Source organism: Bombus vosnesenskii, unplaced genomic scaffold, assembly GCF_011952255.1.
Source record: "Bombus vosnesenskii isolate JDL3184/JDL3185 unplaced genomic scaffold, Bvos_JDL3184-5_v1.1 scf7180000014854, whole genome shotgun sequence".
Classification (NCBI taxonomy): Eukaryota; Metazoa; Arthropoda; class Insecta; order Hymenoptera; family Apidae; genus Bombus; species Bombus vosnesenskii.
In genome coordinates, this window is record NW_022883686.1 from 82262 (window position 1) to 94366 (window position 12105).

A 12105-nucleotide genomic window follows, 5' to 3' on the forward strand; every position below is an offset into this window, starting at 1 on the left:
AATTATTCATTGAGTTAACTCGTTTTATATTTAAACAATAATTGAAGCACATATAATAATTTTCCTTTTTTTTTCTTTTATGTTTTCGCTATCTGTGTCATTCGACGAACAGCACTACAACATACACTACTGCACTACGTTGCCCACTGAAATCACTTTATTCATTGTTTATTTCGATTATGCGCTAGTTTTAACTTGTTTAAGTGCACCGTTCGCGGAATCCCTTTTTCTTCAATCTTGACGTTTTGCTCTGCAAGATTTCTAGCACTTTGTGTCGTCTAATATATTGATCGGAGAATTTTCCTTACTAGGTTCTTTTAGTAGATATATCGAATCTCCTATTTTAAAATCTTGAGGGTTGATTCGTTGGTCGTAATATTCCTTTGATCTTAGTTTGGGTTTTATCAAATTTTCTCTTGCCATTCGTTGTACGGTGTAAATTTTATTGAACAGATCTTCGAGATATTCTGAGTATGTTGGTTCCATGTTCCCTTCGATTGTTACTTCACCAATGGGTTCTCTGGCTAGATGTCCGAAATTAATTTGTGCGGGGAGAATTTCGTTCCTTTCCTTCATTTTAGTTTTTATTTTGCGCCAAGACGCAAGTTTACTGACATCGATCCAATTACCCAATTGCTTGCTAATAGCATTCAAGATACAAATTATTGAAAGTGCCGCAGCCATGTTAACCCAAAAATATTTTGTATATAGTATAGTGTGATACCATCTATATTTTCCTAGGGAAATCATAAGATCAGCACTACCTACTATGTTACCTAGGTCAAATATTAGATGTAGTAACCAATAAAGTATTTTTAATCCAATTATAATCCAATGGCTAGCGTATTTATTCAAGTTTTTATATATATCTTCGACTGGTGATTCCCTATTTTCTCCCTTTTGATTTCTTCGAGCTCGTTGGACTTGTGTTTCTTCAGCTTGAAAATGTTTAGAATCCTTTTCCTTAGTTACCCCTTTTTCTTCTTTATTTACTTTATTCACAACACCTTTGTTTTCTTCTACCTTTTCAGGATGAATAGTTTCACTGGAAGTGCTTATTGTAATTAAATTATTATTTATTTGTAAGGAACGTTTAGGAATATTTTTGGTAGATTTGGAATTAGTCTTTGAATTTTTATTACAAACCTTTTTGCTTATAGATTCTGTTTTGGAATTATGGATAGCTATATTTTTATTCTCTATAGTGTGATCTTCCTTGCAATTTAATGATTTGGCTTTGAGTTCGATAAAGTTTCCTTCTGATGGTTTTATAGAGGTTTTTGAGTGAGATGCACTCGCTATCTCTTTTCCTATTATGGTTGAAACATTCACGAAATTCGTGGAGTCTTGCTTTTGTATCTTTGCCAAGTCGAACGTGGAGGGGCAATTTGCACTTCCCAGCGGGTCCAATATCTCTGTGATGTTAGGCAGTGGATGAGCATTGCCTGTCGTCTCGTTGTTCAATTTCCTAGTTCCTGCTTCGTCTGAAAGTTCTTTGGCACTAATATTATTTATCTTGTTTGGTAACTCAGAAAATTTCTCACTCATGATCCTGTCTATGGCACCGTGCGTCCTCTTATTATTTAACGTGACATTATCCCTTATCACAGTAACGGAATGGTGTTTGCATTGAAAAGTTGATTGGTTGAAATGATCAACATCTCTCTTTTGATTTAGATCTCTATCGAGGTATTTATTTATGCATTTTTCTTCCCAAATTATTGCTCTTGTTTCTTTTCTAACATTTTCTTCTATTCTCGGGTTGTTTAGATGTTTCCGCGACGGCGGTACAAATCTCCAGTCCTGGCGGTTGTTTCCAGTATAGATACTATTGTATGGTGGATGAACGTTATTTTGGTTATAATTATCCGAAGGTGTCGGATGTTGGTATCGAATTCTATTGTTCACTTGTTTTAATTCTCGTGTTGCTTTCACGGCTTGGCGGTACGCATCGTCTAAGGATTGGTATCCTGCTATCTTTACTCGTAAATACACCTCGTTTGGGAGCCCCTTAACGAAAGCTTCCCTCGTGTCTCGATCTATCCTATCTTGAAATACGGTGCCGTACTCGTACCTTTCCCCGTTCATTATCGCCAGCCTGAGATCTTTGACGCGTTCTACGTAGTCCAAAATATCTTCTCCCGGTCGTTGAAATATTGTAGCTAATTCCCCTTTATATTCGTTAACCGTTTTTCCCGGACCGAACATATCTTTTAATTTATTCCCGAAATCGTTTAAACTTATTATTTCTGTGTCTTCTATGGCGAGAAATGCGTGTCCGCGAAGTTTATTCGTTAATAATTTTACTAACTGAGATTCTTGATGCTTAGGAACCATGTTTCGTGCGCGCTCGCATGCTCTTAAAAATCGAAATACCGAGGGTCGATGTCCGTCGAACACTGGTACTGTCTCTATGGCATCTTTTAACTTAATTGATTGGGGATTAACTTTTATCGGTATTGTCGCTTGGGAAATTATCGGCGATGATACGGGTGTCTTGCTTTCTTTTTTTATTTTCAGTGAACGCACATCGTCTTGTAATTTATTCATTGTTGTACTCATGTCGCGAAAATTCGCATCCCATGCTTTAAGTTTTTCCGATAACATCAAGATCATGTCTTTGTCCAACGATTCTAATTTAGTCGACATTATTTCTTAGGTATATATTTTATCGATAATCGTAACAACTTTAATCCTTTGTGGAGCGAATCGAACCGTTTAAACCAACTTTAATCCTCCGTGGAGCGTATCCCACCGCTGCCACCAAAAATTTATAACTACTAATCTGTTACGTATCTATTTGTTTAAATCGATCAAATCTTAAGTTTAAATTTTACTGAAAATTTTTTTTTTTTTTTTATAGTTTGAGTTTGAATTTAATCTGAAGGGAAATAAATTGAAATGATATTTCTGTGTATTTAATACTGATTTAGATTTCTAATTAATACGGTAGTTGCTGCCACCAGAAATAGTCTAAGGACTATTTCAAAATATTTTACTTTTATTATTTTCTTTTACGTTTAATGGGTAGCGTTAACTGACGCTTAATGCAACTGGTAAATGAATTTCACTTTTCGGCTAACCTGCTATGCGCAGGGATACTAGCACGGGAGAGGATTAAAGCTGGGTACAATGAATATTTTTCCTCGTTGAACGGATTTTTATTTCGACGTTGAATTGCTTAGGTTATTGTATATATATTTTATTAGCTGGATATTTATATTTTAGCGTTGCTGGATTGGATAGGAACGTAAGATTTTTCGTTGTTTTATATAAATTTATTTTTACGTTTGACTTCTTTTTCTCTTTTAATTTCGCTGTAGTAGTTTGCCGTTAGAACCGAAGCGCAATTCATTTACTACGATGGATTCTGTTACCACGATTTTCTTGCCTTTTGAGTTTAATAATCGAGGATGATTCTAACGATCCTCTCTGCGTGGAACTCGTGTGATTTCGCAAGCCTTGCCCAAAGACGGGTAATATTTTACCAACAGTGGGAGGAGGAATGCGAAGATCAGCGGATGTTTCAGTAGTTGAAAACACCGTTCGCACAAGCCGACACAGCGGACAACTCCTTTGTTTAAAGTTTAAACAATGATTCTATCTTCAAAACCGTTCACGAAAATAAAACGAGATCAATGATAGGAAGTTCTAATTCAGTTCTCGAGGACAACGAGATTATCAGAGAAGAAGGAAATTTTCAAAATTAATTTTCTTACCTTGAGGAGTAGGTGCTGTCTGGTGCCATTACCTCAGCCGCTCCGGTGGTCGTCGAAATTTTTGTTGGATTTATTATTTGAACTCGAATGTAGTTTATTACCAACTCTTACTTTATTTATCTATTTTAATACAGACTGAGCAATTTACTAACTGGATTAATACCGCAATTACAATGCGCGTTTGTGTCTAAACGATGAAATGAGGACTTCAAAGATAAAATTTTCTTTTACTTAGTCGCGACTCTCTTTTCTTTACCGAAAAAACTAAAGACCCCGAAACGCAAAATACAATACAAAATTTCTAAACGCAGTGATGAGCGCAATAACGAACGCAAAGAATAATGAGCCGTAATAACAACGATCGCAAGAATTATGAACAAACTAATGAACGCTGCGCTATGTTGCTACGCTTATTTATAATGCCATCCCCCACGGGGTGGTGGTCCGCTGGGGGTACGCTTCCGTGGGAATCGGGATGTTGCAGTTTGGGCTTCTTGGAATCGTACGTGACAAAATGTAAATTCCGTATTTCGACTTAGTTTCTATCAGTCCTGTGTTTCTGCTGAGCTAGCGTCTAGGAGATTTGAAGCATTCCACGCTGATCTAGTCCGTTCCGCGAGAAACTTCCACGTGCTGTACCGTGGGAATTACCGGTGTTTCTTCGGCGCGTGGAAGGGCTAGTGGCTGCAGCATCATTATCATTTCAATGTTTGCTCGGGCAACACGCGCAACTCCGCTGCTCTCCCACAACAAGGACCTCCTTCGTTGAGTTATTTTTCGTAAGTTTGGATATTCGCATATTATGGTTGTTTTGTGATCTTAATGTTTTTTCCCTTTTTTGTTGTTCCCCTAGGCTTCGGTGATCGACGTTCGGACAATGTTTGCGGAGGCATTTCCATCAGAGGTTCCTTTCCAGACTTCCCTGGTACGTATTTAGTCTTGTTTTTAGTCTGCTTGATTCGTTCTATTTCGTTTTATTTAGAATATACCGTGTTGTTCTCAGCCCAAGCGAAAGAGGGATTCCGAAGAACCCATGGGCGACTCGGGAGGATCCATCAAACGCATGCGGCCCTGTGATAAACCACGAGTATCAGAGTGGTTGGAGGAACTATTCAACATTGATGCCGAGACCGTGTCGAAATTGGGCTTTGACGATTTGGTTACTTTCGACGAGAATTTCTTCGATGCAGAGATCGTCGTATTGGAGAGGGAACCCCCTCTGGTTGAAATCGTTGATACCGATCGTTGCGTGAAAGTTCGTTTTGCTAATGAAATTCCCGAAGAGGTTTTGGAGGCACATCATCGTCACCATGCTTCTGGGAGAAAGGGAATTTCCCCTGTTGTGCGCTATTGGTGTATGCGTGAGTTCAGCGAACTTTATCCCGGAGCTCCTTACTTCGATTTTGATTTAGTGTAGCTGCTTCAATTTCGTTGGTTCGCTGTTTGATGTTCCTTATTATTATTAATTTTTTGATATATTTTGTTTTGTGTTCAATATATATATATATATATTTTAAATGTGATAGTGTTAGATTATCTATTTTTTTTTTTAATTTTATATTGCCCCCCTTTTTAATTAATTATATATATATATATTTTTACATTTGTAGTTGCGCATAAAATTTATTAAAGAAAAGTGTTAACAATGTGTTTTCATGATTTGTTTCTCGCGCCTGACTCCCATTAATCCCTAATATTCCTGTCGCCATGATGCGTGTAAATCCAACATGGCCGCTCATAAATGTCATCAGTAAAGTTTTTAGTGACGGGTCTTTAGTTTTGTTTGATATTGAAGTAATTTTTGTCTGTCGCTCGTTTTTCCTTATTCTACCGCAATCAGAACATTCACTTATTAATATTGTTTTAAAGTGACAATAGTATAACTCGTGTGAATATACGTACATATATATATGTTTATGTCGTGTGTCACTTCAGTATGGCCAATGCTTTGCAATTCCTCGATTGCGTTATTTATTGTTTTGAGTAGTTCACTTTATAGAGTATTCGATAATATAAAACATATGCACTCACACATACATATATATATATATATATATATATATATATATATATATATATATACGTATTTATATGCACATTTCTCTTGCCCATGTAATGTTCATACGAAATGAAATGTTAATTATTTATTTTATATTAATTTCTTTTAATAAGATAGAACACGCACACGCACCCGTATATATGTATATATTTCTGGCAAAGTGATTTTCATTCAGATTCTTTATTGATATAGTTTTGTGTATTTGAGGTTATGTGTCAATCATTTGATTTCATATATACATATATATCTTGTATTGTGACAACATAGTATTGAAGGTTTTGTTTCTAGATTATTGTGCGTTTAATGTGTGTTTACATATTTGTGTTTGATGATAGAATTTCTGTATGTAATTCCTCAAGTCGTTGCGGTGTTAATTATTTTGAGCGTTTGGGCTATCGACAGGTTGTCGCTTAGTCCCAAGTGTTGCGTTGTGTGTTCTATTTCCTTTGTAGATTATTAATAGTAGTTTTAGTTTAGAAAAATAAATTATTTATATGTTTATATAGAGACATGCATGTTTCGTAGCGTAGTTCTTATTTTATAACTCTTTACCGGAGCGTAGCCTGTATCTTAGATTGTCGATTCGAGCGTACATTAATAGTAGTTTAGTTTAGAATATAATATATGTATATATATATATAGACATGCATGTTTCGTAATGTAGTTCTTATTTTATAAATCTTTACCGGAACGTAGGCTACTTTCAAATATGTATCTGTTTAATAGAATGTGCACACATATATATATGTTTCTGACAATGTAACTTTTATTTCTTTAATAATACAATATTGTATGTATTAGTTTTTAACTTTGTATATACTTATATTTCATAAATTGATAATATTGTATTTATTGCATAGTATTATAAGCGCTAACTCTAATATTTACTAATTTATTACATGCCTAGCATATATGTTTATACTTGTATGTAACTCTCCAAGTTGATTGATTAAAATATATTTATATATACTTGTATTTCTGGCGTTTCAATTATTTCCCCTTTTGTAGTTATTCTTATTTCCTGATTTATTTGTTTGGTTCGTAACTCGTTCAATCCGTTAGCTGGTTTTATTTATTTTATTTTATTTTATACCGATTGGATTTATTAGTCGCCCTCGCTTTGTTAATCCTTCCTTTAGTTTCGTAGCGCCGTGTGTTCGTTTGTGTATTCAAATCTTTATTCGCGCTTTTTGTATAGAATAGTTTTCTTGTTCTCGTTACGGCGCGTGCGGAGCGCGGGACGTGACAATAGCCGTCATTTCCTTCCCGTTGGAGATATTTCGACGTTTAAGCGCTCATTTCACTCCGTTTTACACTGCAAATGTAATGCACTACCGTTTAAGAGTCGAAACAAGCAAAATAGCTCGCAAATCGCGAAGATTTTGTCGTGTAAAATTAAGGTAAAAATAAGGAACTTGTTAATTTCCGAAAAGGAGATAAAGTTCTTTTTATTTTTTACTCAATTTATACAATTTTTCGGTTCGCGATGATACACTTTCGATACTTGGATTAGTTAAGAATTTTTTAGACTGACTGGATGATTTTGAAGGGAGCATTTATATTCTTCCATTCGTTGGAGTGGGAGAAGGTTTTGTTTATGCTTAGTGTAAAATTCGGAGAACGGCTGGAGTGATCGAATGCCACTCAGGCGGCTGAAAACGGATGCTGACCGGACGGTCACACGCGATAAGGCGTTCGGAATTTCGGTTTGTTATATACAGCTGCTCGAATTTCGTCTGTGACAATTTCGTCGATTTTGACGAAAACTAGCCGTCATTTCTATCCGCTTGTAGATATTTCGACGTTTAAGCGCTCATTTCACTCTGTTTTACACTGCGAATGTAATGCACTACCGTTTCAGCGTCGAAACAAGCACAATAGCTCGCAAATCGCGATGATTTCGTCGATTTTGACGAAAAATAGCCGTCATTTCCTTCCCGTTGGAGATATTTCGACGTTTAAGCGCTCATTTCACTCCATTTTACACGCCGAATGCGCTGCGTGCTGATTTCAGCGTAGAAACAAGCACAACAGCTCGCAAATCGCGACGATTTCTTCCATTTTGACGGTAACCAACGGTCATTTCCTTCCCATTGGAGATATTTCGACATTTAAGCGCTCATTTCACTCGATTTCACACGCCGAATGTACTGCACGCCAGCTTTAGCGTAGAAACGCGCCCAACAGCTCGCAAATCGCTATGATATCGTCGATTTTGACGAAAACTAAGCGTTATTTCCTTCCCGTTTCGGATATTTCGTCGTCCAAACGCTCTTTTCTTTCCATTTTGCGCGCCAAATGTACTGCACGCCGGTTTCAGCGTTGAAACAAGCACAACAGCTCGCAAATCGCGACAATTTCATCGATATTGACGAAAATTAGCCGTCATTTCCTTCCCGTTGGAGATATTTCGACGTTTAGGGGCTCATTTCACTCCATTCTACACGCCAAAAGTAATGTACTCAGATTTCAGTGTCGAATCAAGCCCAACAGATCGTAAATCGCGATAATATCGTCGATTTAGACGAAAACTAAGCGTCATTTCCTTCCCGTTGGAGATATTTCGACGCATAAGTGCTCATTTCACTCTATTTTACATGGCAAATGTAATGCACGCCTGTTTCATTGTCGGAACAAGCTGAATCGTGCGCAAAATGCCATCATACCGTGATTTTGCCTATGAAACGCTGTTATTTCGATCCCGTTTGAGATATTTCGATGTGCAAGCGCTCTTTTCACTCCATTTTTAGCGCCGAATGTAATGCACTCCTGTTTCATTGTCGGAACAAGCCGAATCGTGCGCAAAATGCCAAATCATACTGTTACGTCCCGCACTACGCACGTGCCGTAACGAAAAGACGATATGCCAGTAAGAATTTGAATATTAAAAACGGACGCACGATACAACAAAAATGGAAACTGTTTAATAAAAGATTAATTAAATGTAGTCATATATAGAGAATTAGTGTACGAGGGCAAATAAGAGATAATAAAATTAAAATAGGTACTCTAACGAAATAGTAAATATAAAAAGTACAACATAACCTATAATTTCATAATTCCACTAAGGATAAACTATGAAGAACTAATTAACCTAAGTTACTCCCAAATTAATTAATAAATCACGACATAATACTATATTCAATCAGGATAACCTACAATTCGAAAATTTAATCAAATCTTGCCATAACATCATGAATAATCCAAAGGAAAGGAAAAAGGAATGGAACGATAGGAATACACACGTTTATAACAAATACGAAATATCAAACAATTTAATATATAGCAAATATGGACATACAAAACCACAATAACAAAATATATCTTATATACAACTAGATATAAAATATATGTCGAGTCAAAGTCCGAATCTGGGCCCGAGTCGTCCTCGTGGCGGGGGCTTGGGACAGGTAAGGATTCCTCACTGAAGCTATCCATTTTTTTACACTGAAGTTATTTGTATTGACACATACAAAATTGTTACAGAGTTGACACAAACTCACAATGATCACACACTCGCGACGCTGGTGACAATGGTCTTAGGTTCGATAACGAGTCCGCGGACAACGGGACGGTAATCGTACGCACTCGCAAAAATCTAAGTCGGATTCTGTGTTGATATTCACTGACCGTAAGGCGTTAATCTCTTTTTGTCGGTGAGGTCGCAAGAGAGAATGACTTTCCATTCCGGTGATACGTCAGAGGAAAACTATGATGGGGTGTGTCTAAGGACACGAGATCATCGGATTCGTCGGGGATATCCTACGTTCGGAAAGTAAGGGAAATTGACGTTGCTGCTAATTGGTCAATCTCCATATCGGTAGTTAGAAAAAGATGCTAGCTGCTCTCGAGGGAAGGTTGCTAGTGGGAGACGTCGTTCGTGGAAAAATAGGTCTCTCCTGTTTTCCTGTAACTGGGACAAAGACTGTTTATCTGTTGAAGGATTTTAGGTAACTAGATATTAGTGTTTATAACGGTCCTCGGGCTAGCCGATCACGTACGTAACATCACGTAAACATCCTGCCCGGAGAATAGGATCTGCGTGTGCCGAGCTACGGGACAGAAACCGTTGGAATGTTTACTACCACGTGCCGCTACAAATCTTTCTTTTAAGGAGAGCTATAGGGTTACTCAATGCCTTTGTTAGACGGAGGGTTCGTCCCGTTGACCGCGGCTACGTTCGGCGACTAATTGTCGCCTTGAGCCCAAGCTCATTGTCACAAGTCTTAAACAAATACAATTGGGTAGAATGACGGCAAATCGTTTAATTACAACTGTAGATTTTAATTACAATGTTTTTATGAATTTTCCCGAGGTTTCAGAGGGAAGGCACCGGTGTCCTCTTATCTCCGACATATATAAAACACCTAGGCATATTAACACACATCAATAAACCAGGCACTATTGTCAAAATCCACACACGACACGTCAAGATTGAAGTGAAAGGGATTCCACAAACAATACACTTGAACAAGTTAAAACTAACATAATCGAAACAGACCATCAGAACGATTTCAAGAGACAACGTAGTACGGTGGTATACGGAACAACACTGCTTGTCGAATACTGCAGATAGTGGTAACCTAAAAGGAAAAAGGAAAATTACTATGCGTGTTCTAACTATTACTTAAATATAAAATGATTAAATAAAATAATTACAAAACAGTGGAAATGAAAAGTACCTCGTGAACAATTACTCATCGTAGAAGGAAGTGTATGTGCGAAGACAGGTTATGTGTCCATATCCGTAGAACATAATGTATGACAGCCACCTGAAACAAATGGAAGAATTAACTTCAATTGTTTCAATACAAAACATAATACTACTAAATGTTATAACAATATTGTGCCTAAACCAAAGGAAGTGTGACGGTGCTTATCGAATCATGCAGATAGTAGAAATGTAAAAGAAAAAGGAAAATTATTATGTGTGTGTCCTAACCATCATTTAAATACACAACATGTTAATTCAATAAAATAATTAAAAGCAGTGAAAGTTAAAAGCCACATGGCCACACACCGCTCCATCAGCAGTGGTATTGAGCGGAGGAGGGAGCCGGTGTGTCGCTCGCACCGGTTCCCGGGCCTCTCTCGATCGCAGCCGGGACGGTCATCGTGGAGGTTTTAGTTGGTTGGAGTCCGACACTACCACGCTGCTTTCCCCAGAAGCGTCCTGGCGTCCGTGCGGATTTCCTCCACGTAAATATAGAAAAAAAGGCGTCAGTTGAGACAAAAGACGGTTGTTGGTAGCTGTTAGAAGAATCTAGATGGTCTGTTGACAACAAGCGTGCGTATAAGAAGGTTATCGAGGTCTTCAGTGTGTAATATATATGTATAGCTGTTGTGTGTGAAATAAAGTAAACTTTTTGTATTTTCCGAATCCTCTCTATACCTTAACAGATACAGTTAAATATCTGGGCATGATTCTAGACCGAAGAATGACATGGAACATCGTAGATTAATCTAAACAACTGAAATCAAAACTAAAAAAATTCTACTGGCTCATTGGCAGACGCTCCAACTTAAATGTGCAGAGTAAAATAATACTATATAAAGCCATATTAAAACCTGTTTGGTCCTATGGGATCCAACATAGAAATTCTCCAACGATTCCAATCAAAAACTCTAAGATCTTTAATAGATGCACCTTGGTATGTTATCAACGAAACAATACATTGCGACCTTAAGATACCCACAGTTAAAGAAGAAATATCCAAATTCAGTAACAGATATAACATAAGAGTCAACAACCACCAAAACCCATTAGTTACCCAATTACTTGACACGACGGATCAGATCCGCAGACTAAAAAGACAATACCCTTTAGATTGAAGCATTAGATTCAACTAGAATCAAACATACTATAAACTCTTATAATCCAAATTACAGTACCACGCCAAAATAATTTACTTATAATTCTCAATGACAGTTCATTGCAAAAAGTCTACCAAAAAAAAATTTATTTCGTAATTTTTCAATAAACAAGTGGTTAAAAACCTATAATTATCAACCTATAATCAATCAAATCTGCTACTCAGAAATATAAACAAAACCAAATACATATTTATTTACAGACATCGAAATCTTTTTTCAATAATATAAAATTCGATATCTCTGTTACTTCCCGTCTTTGGATTTTGGCGGCAGCTTCCTGTCACTCACAGAGTAATCGTGTGCGCGATCGCTCGTTGATGATTTCGGAGACTTATGGAGACTTAGTAACAAAACTGCGTGGCAATTTCCGCCCCATATAGAATCAGAGCACTTTTCTGCACGTGTGCCTCGGGTGGCGTGATGGATAGGCAAAAGCTACGATCGCACCGTTGT

At 37.1% G+C, this 12105-nt stretch overlaps 1 protein-coding gene across 2 annotated transcripts; it reads left to right on the forward strand.

Moving 5' to 3' along the window:
- Positions 1-3246: 3246 nt before the first annotated feature.
- On the forward strand, positions 3247-5240 carry LOC117240733. Of its 2 annotated transcripts, XM_033506773.1 has the most exons (3): positions 3247-4498; positions 4573-4644; positions 4723-5239. In XM_033506773.1, the coding sequence occupies exons 2-3, from the start codon at positions 4597-4599 to the stop codon at positions 5134-5136; spliced, it is 462 nt and encodes a 153-aa protein (XP_033362664.1). In that variant the 5' UTR covers positions 3247-4498; positions 4573-4596; the 3' UTR covers positions 5137-5239. The 2 variants fall into 2 exon arrangements, with proteins under 2 accessions (XP_033362664.1, XP_033362665.1); XM_033506774.1 differs by having other exon boundaries at positions 3247-4644; positions 4723-5240.
- Positions 5241-12105: the final 6865 nt, after the last annotated feature.

Bases quoted from the DNA above. Each gene is read 5' to 3' on its own strand.
- LOC117240733 (XM_033506774.1), top strand. From the start codon at position 4,597: ATGTTTGCGGAGGCATTTCCATCAGAGGTTCCTTTCCAGACTTCCCTG. The intron at 4,645-4,722 runs GTACGTATTTAG...TGTTGTTCTCAG, and splicing joins TTCCTTTCCAGACTTCCCTG to CCCAAGCGAAAGAGGGATTC.